The following is a 21726-nucleotide window of genomic DNA, read 5'->3' on the forward strand; positions in this document are numbered from 1 at the left end:
CATGTAGCCTATGTTTTAGCTGGAAGCTCCCAGCCAAGTTTTCTGGAGGCTGTTGGACGTTAAGTCACTATACTATATCCTCTGCCAGATGATGATTCTGGATTCTATCCAGCAGTTCACCCAGAGACTTCACATAGTCAGCAGCAGAGTAATGAGTGATAGGAAAGAAATTAGATTCCATTTAATAAGCTGAGAGACAAAGGTGAGAATTGGAGTCCCAATCTCAAATAATTATAGGACCAGGCGGGTAAGTGAGTAAAATGGGTCAAAATAAGCAAAAAAACAACCATGAGAGCGTATTTATAACCGACAACTGACCCTTAGCTGTGTCTCATCAGGGAGACACTTAGGGGTGGTGGAGCAGAGAGCAAACCAGAGAGTACCTGCCCTAAGGGTAGAGCCGCCCAACAGGTGGAGTGTCACTCGGCTTCCTCCACATGCTGCCACTCAAGGATATGGACTCAAGGTTCTTGAAAGGGCCAACTTTAAAAGAGAAGCTGGAAATGCAGATTTTAATTTTAAATCTCATTTTTAAATGTTGCAACGAATACGTTTAAAAACAAAACAAACCGAACAATACACCAAAACATTGTCAAGGACAAATAGCACACATATGAAAGGGTAATTCAGCCTTCAGTTTGCAACATCTGGGTTGGAGACTAAATTGTAACAACCAACAGGGTTTGAGGAAAGCAAAGAGAATTTGGAAGAAAGATGTTGGAAGGGCTAGAAAATACCTCTCTATTAATTAATGAGTCCAGAGCACACAGCTGAGCACAATGCAGCTGGAGGCAACTGGGATTTAAGTGGAAGTTTATCCCTCACAGTAAATAACAAATATTACCCATATTTCCTTGATTCTGGTCTTTACATCTCCAATGGTCTAAGATTTTCCGATTCTGTTGGGCATCCCATTCTGCACAAATTCAATGGAGACTCATTCTCTTGAACAGCAATCTAACGTAGTTGTCATTTGGATTTGTTTTGGTATTGACATTTCCTAAGAACATCAATAGATATATAGATGAAAGCTGAGCAGCTGTGGTTAAATCTGGGGATGTAATGATGGGAACCTTGTCTCTCTTAAGACTGTCCCTGAGACTGATAGCTCCAGAATTCTCGTATTCATATCACAGTCCTTCCTCTTGAACTCAGTGTTTGTGGGCTTGTACTTCCTTGATAGCTGCCTTTGGCAAGGGTTTCTATTCTTTAGCAAGCTTGCTCCTCTTCTCTGATATTTTTTTCATTTTAAATAGGTTCATGCATTGTTTTCCAAGCTGATTTTTATTATTTCTCTGTTAACAATAACCACTGTGGAAACTTAATGAGTTTGGGTTGAGTTTGGGTTTATGGATTTATTTTTCCTTTTTTTTTTGGCCACACCATGCAGCATGCAGGATCTTAGTTCCCTGACCAGGGATCAAACATGCACCCCCTGCAGTGGAAGCGTGGAGTCTTAATCACTGGACCACCAGGGAAGTCCCTGGATTTTTTTTTCTAAGAAGCCATGAGAGGACATTAAGTAGGAAGTGACATTCTGATTTTTGTTTTTAAAAGGATCACGTTGGGTGCTGTCAGTGATTGTAGAAGGGCAGGAGTGGAAGCAAGGACACCAAGTAAGAGATTATTGCAGGAGTCCAGGTGAAAGATGATGATGGCTTGGACTGAGTGGACGTAGTGGACACGGAGAGGAGTGGATGGATCCAAGATATGTTTTGGAGAGAGGTGACGGGACTTGCTGATGGATTGGACTGGGGTGGTGGTGACAGAAATGGAGAAATCAAGAATAAGCCCTAGATAGTTGCTTAAGCAACTGGGCAGGTATTCAGCCATGTTAGATCTGAGATGCCCATTTGCAATCCAAGTGGAGTGACTTTATAGGCAAATGGATGCAAGAGTCTGAAGCTAGGGAAGGATTAATGCCAGGGTTGGAGATGCACAGTTATGAGCAATGGTTACATAAAGTTTTTAAGACCGTGAGCCTAAATGAGACGATCTAAAGAATATTGAAAGAGAAAGGGGCCCAGGGCAAAAATCTGGGGATTCCAGTATTTAAAAGCTGTGCTGAGAAAGAGCCAGCTAGAGCTTGACCACAGCTGTCACAGAAAGCTCCCAATTTCCAACCATGACTGAGAAAGACCTACACAGTCGGGCCCTGCTTAACCTTCCAATTTTCTCTTCCTACCACCAACTGCACACCAGCTCTTCTTGCCGCTTTTTGTTTCTTCCTCAGGGGTTTACACCAGCTTTAAAATGCTCTCCCTACTCTCCTCCCTTCTCAAGAACGGATCTCCTCAGAGCCCTGCCTAAAAATGTCAAGTCCAAATGTGGCCTTTCCTCACCACCTAACCTGAAGTAGTCATTCATTCTCTAGCCATTATCCCATTTTAATTATGTAGAGAGAACGTGTCCCATCTTTTAACATTTGTCTATTTGTCCATTTCTCACTACACTGAGAGCTCCAGGAGAACTCGGACCTTGCCTGTCTTGCTCACTGCTGCTCCTGTAACACCTACAACAGCTCCTGACACATATAAGACTCTCAAATATGTGTGAATGAATGAATGGATTTAGTGTGGAGGAATTCTCTTTCTAGAAGTTCTACAAATTGTAGATATTACTGGGTCTTTATTTGCCCACATATCAAAGACAAGAAACTCAGCATCTCTTAAGATGGTACTGCATCCCATGAGGAAAACAAAAAAGTATTTTCTAGCACAAACGTTAAATACAAATACATATTCATACTGCTTTGGACTGTTTTAAACATTGTGCCTTATAGGAAAGAAAAAAATCTATGTAGGGAAAAACAGTGAAGAAATCTTTGAAAATAAAAGCTTCTGAATAAAAGCAGACCCGTTTTAGACTGAGTGCACAAAACAAAAAAACACAGGATTTACATGGTGGTGTGGAAGTGGGTAGGTTGGTGGTTGCAACTTCTTTCCAGGACTGAACAAACCTTTGTTCTTTCAGTGTAGATGCTTAGACAAAGGCTGTGGGTTTTCAGAGCTGGGAGAGATGCTTGGAGAATGCTTGATCCAGCTTTATGGAGGAGGTCAGAGAGGAGTGGCCACCTGCCTAACCTCTCAGGTTTGGGGGAACCAAGCCTGGACCAGAATGTATGTCTTCTGAGCAACTCCCAATCCAGAGTTCTCTCCACTGGGCCAGGTTCTCTCCCCAGCTCTGAACTTACTTATAGAAATGTATCAAAGTCTTTCCCTCTTTTTTCAGAATTGGTAATCAGGGCAATTAAATTCTTTATAGAAATACTCTCAAGAATCTAAATTGTTAGTCAGCACCCTAACTCTACCCTCTCCTCCGCCTTGTCATTCCAACTAGCTCCTCTGTAGTCAAGTCTTTTTCGTAGGCTTTTCCTCTCTCTGTCATAGCTCAGGGCCCGGTGCCGTACTTCTCTGACTCCAAAGTATCCCTAAAGCTCTCGTCTGATCTCATGGCTAACTACTCTCAAACTTATCTGCTGGCCTGACCATATCATTGAATTTAGACTTGTATATCCAATACCCACTTAACATTTCCACTTTGATGCTTAACGGGCATCTCAAACAATGTGTCAGACACTAAATTCTTGTCTCTATTCCACCATGTGTAATATGCCCCATCCCAGGTCTGCTCATCTCAGTAAATTGCAGCAATAGCTAAAGCCAAAAGCCTAGGATTCAGAACCGACTTCTCTTTCCTTTCCTTCTTCCAATTCATCAACAGGTCCTGTTATCCCTTTTAGGTTTTGGAATTCAGGTTTATATAATTGGACTAGTCATAATCCTTGGTTTGTAACACCCCACCATCATGGTCTGTGCATGATTCTATTAATTCATTTGTTCATGCATTTACTTTAAATGACAAATGAACCCATCATCCAATCCAGGGACTAGAACATTAACAGTGATTTACTCACATATTTGCTGCTCTCAGTTCTCTCTCCTTATCTCCCCCTCATCCAAAGGTAACCCTATCCTGAACTTTATTACTATCTTGTGTTTTTTTATTAATAGTTTTGTCTCATAGACACAGATGCCTAAACAACTGTTTTAGTTTTTGAACTTCATGAGAAAAGTATTATGCCATGTGTAGCCTTCTGAGTGTTTTACTTTTTCATTCAATTTATGTTGCCATGTTCCATGTGAGCACACAATACTTTACCCTCCTGTAGATGGACTTTGGGTTTTTCCCAGGACATTATTATATATGTATTCTGGGACACTTTGTGCAAGTATTTCTCGAGTATGTTCCTAAAAGTGGAATTGCTAGGCTATGGGCAACTGTTCAACTTCTCAAATGAATGGTTTTTCAGTAGTAGATACACATTAACATTCCCATTAGCAATATATGAGTAATCCTGTTGACTGAAATTCTCTTCAAAACTTGACTGTGTTGCATTTTTTAACTTTTGCTGGTTGGATAAAGTTAAACATATCACAGAGGTCTTGACTTAGTTTATCTGATTATTAACAGAAATGAAAACCTCTTAATATGTGTTTGGCCCATATGCACTTCCAATTCTGCGAAGGACCTGTTTCAGTCTTTCGGCCATTTTTCTGTTGTTTTTTTTCTTATGGATTTGTAGAATTTCTGTATATATTCTTAATATTAACCGATTATCGGTTATGAGTTTTGCAGATTTCTTCTTACAGTTTACAGTTTGGCTTTAATACGTCTAAATTAATAATTTATAATAAAGCACTATTTTCTTTTACATTTATTTATCTTTCATGGTCTCTTTTGCTTCCAGTTTAAGAAGTCCTTCTTAAAGCAGCATCACGAAGATATTCACCTACGTTTTTGAAATGTTTCACCTATAGTTTTAACTATATTTTCTACATCAAAATTTCTAAAGTTTCAGGACAATTAAAACAGTTGTTTTTATGTATGGTGTGAAGAAGAGATCCAATTCTGTATATTCCTCTTTTTTTGTCAGCTCTACTTAATAGTCCTATCATTCATCTACCATGCCTCTGTCATGTGAAATTTACACCTATGCATGGGTCTGCATTGGGGCTCTCTATTCTATTCCACTGGCCATTTTTCCTGTTTCTGCACTCACATCACACTCTTAAGTACTTCAGCCTTATAAGAAGTCCTTCTCCCAGGACAAATTATCCCTCCTTTCTTTTTATTCAAAAGTGCCTTGGTCATTCTTCATCCTTCACCACGTCACATAAATTTCATTTTGTCAATTCAAGGGGAAATGTTGGGATTTAGTTTGGAGATGCACTAAATCTATATATCAACTTGGAGAGAATTAACGTCTTTCATATTGTCTTTCTATCCATGAACATAGGATCAATCCAGTCCTCCTTACTGTCTTTTAGTGAAGTTGTATAACTTTCTGTACACAGGTCTGTGTACAGATTACACAGTAATCTAAACAAATCTAATCTTTGGTTAGATTACTTAGCACTTTAGAATTGTCTGCAATTGTTTGGTCTTAAAAAGTCTATTTTCTAATTGTTTGAGGTTGGTGTATGTAAGAATAATTCACAATTATATACTGATCCCATATTTAGCCACCTAATAATTTGATGGAAGATTTTTTAAATTTCCTATGTAGATAATCACATCATAAGCAAATAATGACAGTTTACTTTCTCCTTTCCAATATCTTTATCTTCCTCATGGTGCTGCACTGGCTAACATTTATAGTACAATTCTGAATAAAAGTGAAGACAGCGGTCATCTTTATTCTATTGTTCTATTGTTCATTTCAGAGAGAATGTCTCTAATGTTTCCTCTCTTAGGGTGATGTTTATTATAGGATGCTTGAAGATACCCTTTACCAAGCTGAGAAGTACCCTTTCATCTACAGATTACTAAAAGTTATTAATGAGTATTTTTATCAAATGTTTTTCTCCATCTATTGATTAGCTGGCTTTTCACTTTTATTCTGTAAATGCAGCAAATATTTATAAATTTTCTAATATACCATCTTTGTATTCCTGGAATAAACACCACTTGCTCAGTATATTACGTTCAGTTTGCCTTTGCATATATATTCACGACAAAACGGGCCTATAATTTTCCTTTTTTGTATTGCCTCCATCTAGTTTTACTATCAGTTATATTGGTTTTTGATGTAGGAGACATTCTGTTCTCCAGAATATATCTAAGATTAGAATACCCATAAAGTTTGGTAAAACCACCTATGCCTAGAGTTTTCTTCACAGAAGGATTTCTAACTACTTGCTTTCCTTTAATAGTAGTAGTACTGCTCAGGCTTCTGACTTCTTCTTAACCAAAATATAACACATTTTTTCTAGGAATTTTCCCTTTTGCCTAAATTTTGAAACTTATTGCCATGTTGTTCATAACATCCGTTAGTATGTGCAGTGACACAGACCTTTTCATTCCCTGTATGGGTTATTTGTGCATTTTCTCTTTCTCCAGGATAAACTTGCCAGAAAGTTTTGTCTATTTTGTTCATCTTTTCAAAGACTCAATAGCTTTGATGATCTTCTACTGCAGTCTTGTTTTCTATTTCTGCTCTTATCTCCTTCATCTTGTTCTCCTATAACTTCTTTAATTGGACACTCAGCTCATTTTAAAAATATAAATAAGGATTTAAAGCTATAAACTTTTCCTTGAAGCACTTTCTCTGTATCCTTGTAAGTTCTGCTATTATTAGTCAGCTCTTAGTATTTTAAAATTTCTCCATTTTTATTATTTCTGTTTTCTCATTAAGTCTTCTTGGTGCACTCAATTTTTAGTATTATGTAAAACCCAACTCTATGTCTAATAATATTTTTGTCCTATCATGTTCTTTTCTGATAACAGTATAACCACTCTAGCTTTCTTTTGGTATTTTCCTGGCATCTTTTTTCCATTCTTTTATTCCAACATTTCCATGTCCTTATGCTTTGTTATCATATACTTTAATCCAACTTGACTATATTTTTACTTACTTTTTATTTCCATATCATAGTCTTTCTCTACTTGGTCTCTTCACTTTTAACTGATTATCTCCATTTTTCATCTAACAAGAACTTTAATATATCCCCATGCTCTCTGGTCTTCTCCCATTCCCATTGTGTTGATGCTGCAAATAATTTTAGTTCTAGATTGTTATGGATCTACCTGATGTTTTAAATTTTTCTTTAGCCTTACTTTTTTATTCTTTTAAAGTTATCAACAAACTTTCTCTACGTATCTGATCACTTTTCTTCCCAAATCTCAAAGCATCTCCTGGATTTGTTTCTCTTTTAGTTTTAGTATTTTCTCCAAAAGTTTTTTTTTTGTTTTTTTTTTTTAAATTTATTTCTTTATTGGCCATGCCATGTGGCATGCAGGATCCTAGTTCCCTGACCAGGGATCGAACGTGTGCCCCCTGCATTGGGAGCGTGGAGTCTTAACCACTGGACCGCCAGGGAAGCTCCCCCAATTTTTTTTTTTCCAGCTGCGTTGGGTCTTTGTTGCTGCGCACAGGCTTTCTCTAGTTGCGGTGAGCGGGGACTACTCTTCGTTGTGGTGCACTGGCCTCTCATTGCAGTGGCTTCTCTTGTGGAGCACAGGCTCTAGGTGCATGAGCTTCAGTAGTTGCATCACACAGGCTCAGTAGTTGCGGCATGCGGGCTCTAGGGCATGCAGGCTTCAGTAGCTGTGGCGCGTGGGCTCAGGAGTTGTGGCTCGCAGATTCTAGAGCACAGGCTCGGTAGTCGTGGTACACGGTCTTAGCATGTGGGATCTTCCCAGACCAGGGCTCAAACCCGAGTCCCCTGTATTGGCAGGCAGATTCTTCACCAGTGTGCCACCACGGAAGTCCCCCCAAAGTGTTTTTAATTTGCATCTTTGTGTGGAAAATCTTCTGAAGCTTTGAAAGTCTGAGCACATGTTTATTATGCCCTCACATGAACTATCAAGACTTAAAATTCTAGTTTCAAATTTCTTTTCATGTTCAATTTCATATTCTTGAGCTGGGCATGGTAATGATGGTTTCTACCATACCATTCTCAAATATCCTTTTGTCTGTGCGCTTCCATCCATCCTGGTGACTGAGTCATCTATACGTAAGGTTGACCAAACCTTTGAGACAGGACTGAAAGTAATACCACCTTCAGAACACCAGTTCTCTCATACACATCTACTGTGAATATAAATTGGTTCAACTTTTCTAGATGGCAATTTGGCAATGCAGATCAAATATTTTAAAATACACATGTACCTTGCTTGACCCAACAATTTTACTTCTAGGCATCTATATGAAGGAAATAAGCCAACAATGTTCAAAGAAGTATACATAAGGATCCTCATCACAGCATTATGACATGAAAAAGAAATTTAAAACAAACTAATCTCCAAACACAATTAATTAACGTCCTATCATCAAAACCTTACATTGATCCAGATTTGTAGAATTTTTAAGTAAAAAAAAAAGAAAGTCTACTTTTTGTTTCAGAAATGTACACACATAGGTAGAAAATATCTGAAAGTCTATTCTTCAAAAATATTGAGTAGCTTTCTCTAGATGGAGGGACTAAAGTGGTTTCTCATTTCTTCTTTTTGCTTTTCCACACCATTTGTTTTACAATTTGAAACTGACAGATCGAGTGGCTCTGTGATCAGTGTATCCTTTGCAAGTATCACTCTTTCAACCCACACCCTTTCCAACTCCCCTGAGCACACATCAAACTCCTAATTTATCTTTATACCCTCTCAATGATTACTACAGTGCTCAATGTATGTAAAGTATAAATATACTACATCAAGATGTTCAAGAATGCATCTCTAGAATAAACTGTGATTGTCCTCTATTAATCACCATAATAAAGGGATTCTTTAAGTTACAGAGAACAGAATGAATAAAAGTAACTTTCTTTTCAGAAGAAATCTTTCTTTAAATAAAATGTTTTTTCAATCCTAACATATAAAACAGACAAAAATAGAGTCATTGTAGTGGGGGGGGGAAGGAAGCTGATCCTGTTCACTTACCCTTCTTGTCTTTTGCAGGCTGCTATGAAGTTTGAAAACTACAATTCAATATATTCAGCTGACCCTATATATCATGTCAGAGCTAGAAGAGAAAGCAAAAATACACTCAATCTAATATTTATTTATTTAGCTTTTTTTTGCAACTATAAATTACAATCACTAGTACACCTGTAATTCTTTATAGTGTGTTCAACTAAATAAGCAAACACAGCATAGGTCAGTTTAAAAGAAATCATAGCACTTTTCAGTGTAATTTGCAAAAGAGGGAAAAAGTCTTGGACCCACTCCTTGAAAGGAAATAAATATCAAGTAACCATAAAAATATTCAGTCATTTTCCAGGTCTTCAGGGAGGTTCATGCATGGTCCCAGGCAGAGCATCACAGTTCCTCTTTGAAATATCCCAGCTTTGCCAATGACATCTCTTTTCTCAACTGCATAACTTCCCAAAACATTTGATCAACTATACAAACAGAAAAGAGAAACACATAAATCATAAACTATTATCTTAATTATTTTTAATCTGTTTCACTGAAAATTTAAGATTAGCTGAAATGCCAGTTGGGCATCTCCTAATGATGTACCTAATGCTTAGACATGCTATCACTGCTTCACACTAACTTCTCCATGTACTTGTGAGCATCCCAGTTTTATGAATAAATAAGCAGTATTTACCAATTTTGTTACAACGATTTGTTAGATACATCAATGACTGACTACCATTTTAGCCCAAAAGAAGGCAGGCATCTCAATGTCCTGAGTAACTGGCAATGCTGCTGCCTTCTTGAGTAACTACACTCAATGCGCAATTACACAAGAGTTATTATCTAACTTATGCATCTTCTTGCTATAGTTTGCTGTATCTTGGCCATTTTTCACTTTTCATTAAAACCAACAGAGTAAACAGGAAAAAAAGGAAAACAAGAGACAGTCCAGAGAACTTAGTAACATTCTTTGTGAGTAATAATAGGGAAAGATTCTGTGTATGGCTCAATTAGAAATAAAAATAAATGCAGAGGATAAACTGTAAATTTTAATTATCTGTGCTTCTGAAAGTCCCCTCTATAAGTGGGAAGAAATTTGCTCTATGTTTTAGATAATAAAAGGTCTCTCTCTGACATATGATCAGATTAGATTGATTTAGATCAGTGGTTCTCAACCTGGGAGAATGTGTCCCCAGGTGTGCATTTGGCAATGTCTGGATATATTTTTCATTACTAGCATCTAGTGAGTAAAGCCCAGGGATGCTATTAAACATCCTACAATGCACAAGACAGTCTCCCACAACAAAGAATTATCCAGTTTAAAATAATAATAGTACCAAGGCTGAGAAACCCTGCTTTATATTTAACTGCCTTAAATCCTTTTTAGCACAAGGCACAGATAATAAACAGACTGTAAAATTAACAATAATTTACGACAAACCCACTCAGTATACAATGTGTAACAAATGCTGTGAAGTGAAAGGGTAAGAGGAACCAGACAAGATATCACTTTTATCACCATCACCACAACCACTCATGATCCTTTCTTCCTGTTTTCACAAAGTAGAGTACCTTTCATTCTTCCCTACAAAAACTTTTTTCTTTTCTTTTTTTATTCAAACAGAAAGTCACAAAAATTATAATCATCCTCATCAGTTCACTCAGTCCCATGTAATTTTTTTTTCCATCTTGACCTTTTGTTAGCACTTTTATGAATTCATCAGTTTTCCATTAGAGTTCTGAAAATGCTCATTCATTCAGTTCAGCAGTATAGTCAGTTACCAGAAACCTGTACTTGTCAGAGTCTTTTCCATGAATTCACTGAAGATGAAACCCTTTTATAGGAACATTTTTGCAAAAGCATCAGAGTACACCCAGAACTGTCTGTAAATGACAAAAGACTTAAAAATGACCACGGTTAAAGATTTGATGAAAGTTCATAATAATGCAATTGACAAGGAAATTTAGTTGTTTCTGAGACATACATTTTAAAGTAATAACTAGAATCATGACTTACAACATTATAGCAGCACATATAAGATTTTTAGAAATGTCATGTAATGTCTGAAACACTTATATTAACATATTTCCATACAAATAACCCAAAGAAAGTTTAGTATTAGTTGTTTTTTTTGTTTTTTTATACTGCAGGTTCTTACTAGTCATCAATATAATACACATCAGTGTATACATGTCAATCCTAATCACCCAATTCAGCACACCACCATCCCCACCCCACCATGGTTTTCCCCCCTTGGGGTCCATATATTTGTTCTCTACATCTGTGTCTCAACTGCCCTGCAAACCAGTGCATCTGTACCATTCTTCTAGGTTCCACATCCATGTGTTAATATACGATATTTGTTTTTCTCTTTCTGACTTACTTCACTCTGTATGACAGTCTCTAGATCCATCCATGTCTCAACAAATGACTCAATTTTGTTCCTTTTTATGGCTGAGTAATATTCCATTGTATATATGTACCACACCTTCTTTAACCATTCGTCTGTCGATGGGCATTTAGGTTGCTTCCATGACTTGGCTATTGTAAATAGTGCTGCAATGAACATTGGGGTGCATGTGTCTTTTTGAATTATGGCTTCCTCTAGGTATATGCCCAATAGTGGGATTGTTGGATCATATGGTAATTCTATTTTTAGTTTTTTAAGGAAACTCCATACTGTTCTCCATAGTGGCTGTACCAATTTACATTCCTACCAACAGTGCAAGAGGGTTCCCTTTTCTCCACACCCTCTCCAGCATTTGCTGTTTGTAGATTTTCTGATGATGCCCATTCTAACTGGTGTGAGGTGATACCTCATTGTAGTTTTGATTTGCATTTCTCTAATAATTAGTGGTGTTGAGCAGCTTTTCATGTGCTTCTTGGTTATCTGTATATCTTCTTTGGAGAAATGTCTATTTAGGTCTTCTGCCCATTTTTGGATTGGGTTGTTTGTTTCTTTAATATTGGGCTGCATGAGCTGTTTAAGTATTTTGGAGATTAATCCTTTGTCCGTTGATTCGTTTGCAAATATTTTCTCCCATTCTGAGGGGTGTCTTTTCGTCTTGTTTATGGTTTCCTTTGCTGTGCAAAAGCTTTGAAGTTTCATTAGGTTCCATTTCTTTATTTTTGTTTCCATTACTCTAGGAGGTGGATCATAAAAGATCCTGCTGTGATTTATGTCAAAGAGTATTCTTCCTATGTTTTCCTCTAAGAGTTTTACAGTGTCCGGTCTTACATTTAGGTCTCGAATCCATTTTGAGTTTATTTTTGTGTATGGTGTTAGGGAGTGCTCTAATTTCATTCTTTTACATAAAACTTCTTTTTTTAACAAGGAGAAAAAATATGCTTGACAACTTAACACAAATCATCTGTTCTTCAGCTTAAATCATATTATCTACCAATAGGTATTAAAAAAGATTTAAATTTTATTAAAGTCATAAAAAGTACTGTATAGTTTGAAGACTGCTTTTATGCTCTGTGGGCTTTTGAAATTCAATGTTAATTAGAGACAGGTTTCACCCCTTTTCTTTTATGCATTAAAACCTAATTATATGGGATTATAAATAAATGACTATTTTCAACGTACTAAAGCTTGAAAACGCTAAACTAAGTTTTTATCAACATGATTGATTTTTCCAAAGAATTAAGATTCACTGGTTTACATGACAGAAAGATAGTAGGCATCTACTAGTTTTTAAGTATAAGAAAATTTTCAATGTTTAGAAAAATAAAAACAGGAAAATTTCCCACAGCTTCAAATACAAAATTGGCATGGACTTGTCCCTAGCCTAGTATCTGCTATTTCTGTTTTAAAACAATGATACATATTTAAAGAAAACACAAAACAAAACACTGCTTTTGAGCTGTCAGGCCATATTAGTTTCTATGCCTGGTATTTAAGACATTCGGCTATAAAACCATAAGTAATCATGAAAGACTACATTAAAAAATATCCAGCAGAGTCCTGGGCTGACTATCCTGGATATATCATCCGCATGTCTCAGCTGATTTAGAACACAGTCATCTTTATTCCACTCAGAATTACGCTCAGGACTGCTTTATTAACTTACACGTGAAAGTAGAAAATACAGAAAAATATTTATTGTTAGTGCCTTGTGGGTTCCAGTAATTAAAATAAATCTGGGGAATTCCCTGGTGGTCCAGTGGTTAGGACTCTGCACTTCCACTGCAGGGGACATGGGTTTGATCCCTGGTCAGGGAACTAAGATCCCACATGCCACGTGGCATGGCCAAAAATAAAAAAATCTATTAAAAAATAAATAAAATAAAATAAAATAAATCTGACCATGTCTAGAGCTTGTTCATTTTTATTTCTTAAGGAGTAAATTCAATGGGCTTTATGCTCCTCTCACACTTACCATCTGGTTTATCATATACCCCTTAAAAGTTAAAACTGATTCTGCTTAAAATTAGAGTAAAATGAGGCAAATATAAGGATTAAATACAACATGTTTAAAAGATGCATTTGTTCCCAAACTCTTCACACATTTTATTAGACTTACAAAAGAGATTCAATATAAATGTACCAATGATAAAGCTGACTTGCGCTTACTATTACGTTCCATACTTTTTACTGAATTTCATGCAAATATTTTATAATGAATTAAGAACACTCACCATCCTGCTGTTTCACAAGTCCCTGTTGAATATATCGAATATACGTGAAAAAGTTACATACAGAAGTGATCTATGCCAAAAAGAAAAAAAAATGTTAAACAGTCAAATATCTCACATCAAAGCAAGCTTTATTAAAACCTGTGGTTAATGAGGAGCAACTAAGCCTGTGCGCCACAACTATTGAGCCTGTGCTCTAGAGCCCTTGAGCCACAACTACTGAGCCCACGAGCAACAACTACTGCAGCCTGCACGCCCAGAGCCCATGCTCTGCAACAAGAGAAGCCACCACAACTAGAAGCCCGCGCAGCACAACGAAGAGTAGCCCCCACTTGCCGCAACTAGAAAGCCCACACGCAGCAACAAAGACCCAATGCAGCCAAAAATAAATAAATTAATTAATTAAAAAAAGAAATTTGTGGTTAAATTACTTACCCTGTATCTGCAAAAAGGAGAAATATAATAATAATTGCTTGAGTCCCCTAATTTAATTCTGTGTTTACAGGACTTACTCTGACCTGTGAGAGCACATTTTCTGTAAAACAAGGATAAATTTTAGTTTTTTAAATTAAAAGCATTTTGCGCCTACCTTCTGGACAAGTTGTATATTCATTAAGACAACTAATATCTGAGAACCGAACATGTACCAGGCACTTTGTGATGCTGGGCTATAATGATGAAAAAGACAAAGGCCCTGCCCTTTGGGGCTTACATTCTAGTATAAGCTTACAGGCATAGCTTTAACCATGGTTCTAGAAATAGAAGCTAAATGTGTTCATATATGTCCTGGGGCAAATTTACAAATGAGTAATCAGCTGCAGGGCAGCTCTCAGCTTTCCATTGGCACTTCAACTTCTCTCTCAGTTGAAAAAAACTTAAAAGTGACTGCTTAGGTCTCAAAACATGTTATTGACAGCTTTGCAGGAGAACAGCTTCCAGATGGGATACTTTTTGGTGTGTTGGGTTGGTATATATGCATTTAACGTGGCACCTAGGCCTAAGAAGTACAAAGGAATAAGCTACCGTACAAATACACTGAATCTTAACAATTACACAAAGGGTACACTACATTTAGACATACCAACCTTTCTCTTTGCATACTACAACATGTAAAATTTGGTATGAGGGCTTTCTGGCTGGGATTAGGCTGAAAGCCTCTTTTTTTTTTTTTTTTTTTTTTGCCACACCACTTGGCATGTGGAATCTCAGTTCCCCGACCAGGGATTGAACCTGCACTCCCTGCACTGGAAGTGCAGGGTCTTAACCACTGGACTGCCAGGGAAGTCCCCCTGAAAGCCTCTTGAGAACAGTAAATGTATTTTATTCATCTTTAAATGCCTGGCACCAAGCATGGCCTGGCACACAGCAGACATTCAATGACTGTTGGTTAAGTGACAGGCCACCTGTCACTCCACTGCTCAACAGGATCAGGCTGGACTCACAGCAGCCCAGGTGTCAACCTCCTAAATTAGAAGCTTGACTGAAGATAGCTATCATTCCTTGTCAATGCAAAATTAGTGTAGCTCTAAGTAAAATAAAGTGGCCAATAGCATTTTATACAACATTATAAATTATATAATAAAGAAAAATATATTAAATGAACGTTAATTTTCAGCTATACTTACCAGAAATATGATACAAATGTGCCTCCATATTAAGCAAACACATGGAGAGTGTGCATTTAAAAGGGTAATTTTGGAAGTGGCCATTCAAATCACAAAAGAATTCTTACCTTTTCAAAGAGATTTAGCCTCATTGTTCCTTTATTAGAAAATTCCTTTAATGATCTATAACAATATTTAAAAGCACTAACTACTAGCTTGGGGAGGATAGACAATCAAGAAATTTAAGGCACAAGTGGTAAAAGTCCTTGGAACTATACTATTTTAAGCACAATTTACACAAGAGAAAAAAGTAACCATCAAACTGATAAAAATCACCTTTTGGAAGCAGACATACCTGTTTGTCTACTATTTTTCTAATTTTGAAAGGACTCAGGTAAAGTGGTTTTAAGTATCAACTTTTAAAATAATAAAAAAGTGTTTAAGTTATCTCATTTCTAAAGCCAATATATTTTTATTTGAGCCAGGATTCAACACTAAGTCTTCTGACCTCTAATTCCAATTTTTTTTTAACATGCCACACTACCTCAGTATCCCCTAACAGCTCTAGTCCCAAGATTTCAAATCCTTGCTTGCCATTTTCACTTAGGGATGTCAACGTGTCTACCTATCATCTTGTTTCCAAAACCAGAGCCCTTCCTATTGATTTCCAAAAGCTCACAGTATCCCTCTCATCAGTCACCTCTAATTCCTTTTTTTCACATCTTCCCTCTCCAAACACTCACCATCCTCTGAACACACTGTTTTCTTGTTCCTTTATTCAGTCGTATGTACTGTTCCGTATCTCCCCAATTCCACCCATGCTTCAAAAGCCCAGATCGAATCAAATCCCAAGAACAGTCCCTGATCACCACCAGTAGAATGATCTTGCCTTCCACAAAATTCCCCAAGCACTGTGCCATTCGTTTAGTGTTTATCTTGATAACCTCGTCCACAAGAGCCATTCTTCACGTTTCATAAAGGAGGACAACGTCTTCTTTAGTCTTCTCCACACAATATGCACCACAAACACCTTGGTTTCTGGCCCCATTCCCACAAGAACAATATTCTTAACGATGTAAATTATTCTCTAAACCTAATCTGTATAATTATTTTACTAAAATACTGTAAAAATCTACTTTAACTGAGACTCTGATTTGTTATCATTTGATATTTGCACATGTTTAATGTATGATATATAATGCAAGTATAAATTTAAAATCCTACAGTAAAAACTGCTATATTTAAAATAAGGTATAACATAGAAACTGAAAGTACAAAAAGTATTAATGACCAGGATAAAAATACCCAGGTGTTTGCTGAAGGATAGAATTTAGGAATGAAAATCTCCTCCCCAAAATTCAGAGGTCACCATACTACAGGTGTGGCATGGGGGAGTGTCAAACAGGACATAACTCTAGGTAGACGTGTGGCTCACAGAGCAAATACAGGATTAAGTTACCCAAATACCAACACTGTGTGATGCTGCTGAGAGTGTGACGTGCGTAACAGGAAACAAGAACTACACAACTCCTACGACTGGCTTTAACAGACCTAGTAGTTAATCTCAACCAGCTATTCCCTCCTCTGCCTTCAAAATGGCCTGATGGGATTCAATTATTGCTTGCTGTGAGCTCTCTCGGGCTCTTCGGTCCCCTATACCGATCTAGTTCTTCACCACCAACTAAGCAGCTTCCTCAAAATCTTCTGAAGTCACTTTTTAAACAGCTGTGGCAAACGTTTTATGTACTGTTGGTTTCAGTCTTTCCTCCTCCCAGGACCAGTTGGAAGACAACTTGCCCTGCTACGAAGTGTGGGAGTCACCCCTGAAGGTATAAAACTGCCAAATATCTCTCACATATGGGAGACAGAGCTGTTTATTTACCAAAGTGAGAAAGTTTTATAATGAGAGTAGTAAAGGAGAGGACTAACCAAGCCTTCTGGTACCCTGTTTTCATGCTTGGTAAGACTTGGTCTAATTCACTGTCTTCTCAAACTATTTTTGATGGCAAGCCTCAAAAAGAAGTAATTTACACAAAGCCCAGAACACATAGCTGTACATATAAGTATAACAAACAAAAATTCTGCTTATGACCCACTAAAGAGATTTCATAAGCAACTAATGGATTATAACATGCGGTTTTTAAAGAAGTTTCTAACACCTGATCTACCTGGATCCCACATATACGTTTGTAATTAAAAGGGCTCTCCACTGATGCTAAATTTGAAATCCCCACACTGCCCAGGGATTGGTCTTTGGGCTGCACAGACTTTAAATAGAAAACTGACAAGAGATTTAACATTTAAAACCAGAAAATATTAAATAACTACAACACATAAAATTTTAAAAGCTCAGTATCTTCCCTAAGACATGGTTTTGAAAACGTACTTTGGTCCTCCACATTCAACTGCAGACGCTTTCACAAATCGAATAGGTTGTAGTCCCACTGGTTCAATGCTTAGAGTATTGTTTTCCACTGCCTCCAGAACAGCCGAAGCCAACTTCAAAAAGAACAAAGAAGTATTAGATGCTATGCTGGCAGGAAAATATAAAAATTCTATTCTATAATAAACTGGTTTTTAAAAGTTATTTCTTCCAAGGTCCACTAGATTTGCCTTAGCTAATGAAAAAGAAGGAAACCACATAATCTCAGTTTGAATTCTTTTATAATTCAAACATTGTTATGAAAGGCAATTCAGTTATAGCTAAATAACTTTTCTTATTATCTAGAAGGAGATTAAAGACATTAATTCCACGCCACCCCTTACCCACAATTAACATCCATTGGTTACGTCACTTCAAAATGAATATCCTAAGGCTTTAATTTTGCTAAATTTATGCATTATTTTTTCCTATTGGTCATTCATAACACAGCAATATGTGTTAATTATAGCTATATATTCACTGATCATGTATTTATGTGCACAAGAGTCTACAAAAGAATTAACTGAGGGCATCCCTGGTGGCACAGCGGTTGAGAGTCCGCCTGCCGATGCAGGGGACACGGGTTCGTGCCCCGGTCCGGGAAGATCCCACATGCCGCGGAGTGGCTGGGCCCGTGAGCCATGGCCGCTGAGCCTGCGCATCCGGAGCCTGTGCTCCGCAACAGGAGAGGCCACAACAGTGAGAGGCTCACGTATCGCAAAAAAAAAAAAAAAAAAAAAAAAAAAAAAAAAAACCCCAAAAAAAAAAGAATTAACTGAGTTATCAAATATTAAATGCCCAGATGGAGACAGTAGTAACTGATAAACAATTGATGAAATAGACAAATTTCATTCTGGCAAGATTACTCATACTGAACAGCCTACCTAAAACCAGAGCCATGATGACTAACATATCTACATATCAAAAGCATTTTACTGTTCATCTTAACTTTTCCTTACAAGCAGTGTTATATAATTAAATCCTCTAAAGACTTAACAAAAGACTCTTAGGATTAACTTTCTTAAACACTGATTAACAGGATATTTGTAGACAAACTTTCCACATGTAAGAACAAATTAAACTTATGACCTTACATTTGTATACTGCTGTGTAGTATTTTTAAAAAAATTTTTCTATCTACTTAATTCACTTCATTTTATCTTAACAATCCTGTGATACAGGCAAGGAAGGCATTTTTCCCCCTGTTTTAAAGATGAAGAAACTAAATAGGACTTCTTTTTAATCACATACAGATAAACCCAACAAACACTTTAGAGTGTACATAACTTACTTCCCTTGCACTGAACCTCGGACTAAAAATTAAGTCCTACCCCGTTACATATTTAATACTTCACTCCAATGCAACACACTGCAGCATAAGTGATCCTCTGCTCAAATAAGGAAAGAGGTTCAGTAAGTGAATGCCAAGAAATTATTACGATCCTAATATGGAATGGAGAAATGGCAAAATATGACACTTTATAACTTATTTATGTAAGAGATATTAAAATATGTAACATGACTCAGTAAAAGGTATAGGAACAACTTTAATGCATTTCTGTTCAAATGTGTTTTTAATTACCTCACTTTTTGAGAAGGTTAAACATGGAAAAATATCTTCCTGATAGATTTTGTCTAAGAAAGGACATGTTCTGTCCATTATGGGCTCATCCTTCCAAGATCTGAATTCATTATACAGGGATAAGTCAGCCTGACAAAAGAAAACACAAAATAACTTTTTAAAAAGTACAAACATAAAATAACTTTATAAAACTGAAACCTAATTTAAATATTACTGAGAAAGAAATACTCTTTATTTAAAATAATAATTGAACCATTCTTGATTAGTTATAATACACAGTAGTAATTTTTCTTTTTTTTTTAACTGAAGTATAGTTGATTTACAGTATTGTGTTAATTTCAGGTATATATAGCAAAGTGATTCAGTTATACATATATTTTTCAGATTCTTTTCTATTATAGGTTATTACAAGATACTGAATATAGCTCCCTGTACTATACAGTAAATTCTTGTTGTTTATTTTATATATAGTAATGTATGTCTGTTAATCCCCGACTCCTAATTTATCCCTCCCTCTCCTTCCCCTTTGGTAACCATAAGTTTGTTTTCTACGTCTGTGAGTCTGTTTCTGTTTTGTAAATAAATTCATTTGCATCTTTTTTTAGATTCCACATATAAGTGATATCATATTTGTCTTTCTCTTTCTAACTTACTTCACATAGTATGATAACCTCTAGGTCCATCCATGTTGCTACAAATGGCAATATTTCACTCTTTTTTATGGCTGAGTAATATTCCATTGCAGCAATTTTTCTTTTCTTCTTCTTTTTTTGCGGTACACGGGCCTCTCACTGTTGTGCCCTCTCCCGTCGCAGAGCACAGGCTCCGGACACGCAGGCTCAGCAGCCATGGCTCACGGGCCCAGCTGCTCCGCGGCATGTGGGATCCTCCCGGACCGGGGCACGAACCCGTGTCCCCTGCATCGGCAGGCAGACTCTCAACCACTGCGCCACCAGGGAAGCCCCGCAATTTTTCTTTTAAAAAAACAATCCAAACTCCCAAATGATTAGCTGGCGCTTTTCAATGTATCCACTATGGTGTCCAAGGACACTACTATTAACCACCTCGCCAAAAAAAAAATAATAGTAATGTTGGAGCTCCCCTTAAGATACAAGTGCAGGGCTTCCCTGATGGCGCAGTGGTTGAGAATCCGCCTGCCGATGAAGGGGACACGGATTCATGCCCCGGGCCAGGAAGATCCCACATGCCGCGGAGCGACTGGGCCCGTGAGCCATGGCCGCTGAGCCTGCGCGTCCGGAATCTGTGCTCCTCAACGGGAGAGGCCACAACAGTGAGAGGCCCACGTACCGCAAAAAAAAGTTAAAATAAAAAAAGATACAAGTGCACACTGTTCTGAATATAAAAGATGATAAGTCTTTTGTGAAAATAATCAAAAAGTAATTTGGAGCCAAGTTAATTAAATAAAGTGTTTGAGGGGCTTCCCTGGAGGCGGAGTGGTTAAGAATCCACCTGCCAATGCAGGGGACATGGGTTCAAGCCCTGGTCCGGAGAGATCCCACGTGCCACGGAGCAACTAAGCCCGTGCACCACAACTACTGAGCCTGCACGCCTAGAGCCCATGCTTCGCAACAAGAGAAGCCACCGCAATGAGAAGCCTGCATGCCACAACGAAGAGCAGCCTCCTCTCGCTGCAACTCTAAAAGCCCGCGCAGCAACCAAGACCCAACACACACAAAAATAAATTAATTAAATAATTTTAAAAAAAAGAATTTAAAAATAACATGTTTGAATAAACAGAGACTGACTAAACCGTGAAACCTCGTTTGGGGTCAAAAGTGACACCAATTCTTCTGCTATTACCTTAAGGCATTTCCAAAAGAATTTCCAAAATATTTACTGTATAAGCTGCAAGACTAAAAGCAGCACACACATAGCCTCCTAAACAGACTATCTTAAAATATAACATTTATTTAGATTGTTTTGGCATTTCAACATCCAGTATCTACCATCTGAATTATCAGTAATAATCCAGGCTGGCACCCACCTTCCTATTCACTCTTCCAGTTGTCCTTTCTCTACCCATCCAATTTAATAAATTTTCCCAAGTATTCTTCTCTACAGATTCCCTCAGCCCAGCTCAACACTACCTGTCAACATACAAAGCTACATCCACCCACAGCCACCCAAACACAGAGTAGTGTCTCTCACTCGCCTGGCACTCTAAGCCAGAAGCACTGGATACACTATAAATGAAGCACTGACTGCAGCTATGACCTCTAGCACAGCTCAATCAGATGTGCAGGGAGTCTACACAAAAGTAACAAAAGGCTGACTGTACCCCAGGTTTCCTACAGACTTTCCTTTAAGGTGTATAATGGCAATCTCAAAGTGAATATTTTTCATCCCAATCCATAAATTCCTTGAATCAAAGCTAAAGGTGAAAGGATAAAAATATTAGCAGATAAGTAATACTTACATTTTCAAATTCACTTTCTTTGTAAAGGCTACCCTTTGATGGATATAAAGCTCAAAGTAGGTAGTGTTCTAAGGAAAGATTCTAGTTTAAAGGCAGTAATTAATAAGAGCTGACTCTGTC

The 21726-nt window shown here is 37.3% G+C and overlaps 1 protein-coding gene across 2 annotated transcripts in view; it reads right to left on the reverse strand.

Moving 5' to 3' along the window:
- Positions 1-9045: 9045 nt before the first annotated feature.
- The window catches only part of RAB3IP (RAB3A interacting protein), a 50029-nt gene continuing 37348 nt past the window's right edge, over positions 9046-21726 (reverse strand). For both annotated transcript variants that reach the window (XM_065887126.1, XM_065887127.1), the window contains 5 exons: positions 19170-19298; positions 17552-17664; positions 13997-14096; positions 13565-13634; positions 9046-9401 (listed from right to left, as the gene is read on the reverse strand). In XM_065887126.1, coding sequence (XP_065743198.1) covers positions 9319-9401; positions 13565-13634; positions 13997-14096; positions 17552-17664; positions 19170-19298 — 495 coding nt within the window. In that variant the 3' untranslated portion in view covers positions 9046-9318. The remainder of the gene's footprint in view (positions 9402-13564; positions 13635-13996; positions 14097-17551; positions 17665-19169; positions 19299-21726) is intronic.

The sequence above is a fragment of the Phocoena phocoena genome, chromosome 11, assembly GCF_963924675.1.
Source record: "Phocoena phocoena chromosome 11, mPhoPho1.1, whole genome shotgun sequence".
In the NCBI taxonomy this organism is placed as follows: Eukaryota; Metazoa; Chordata; class Mammalia; order Artiodactyla; family Phocoenidae; genus Phocoena; species Phocoena phocoena.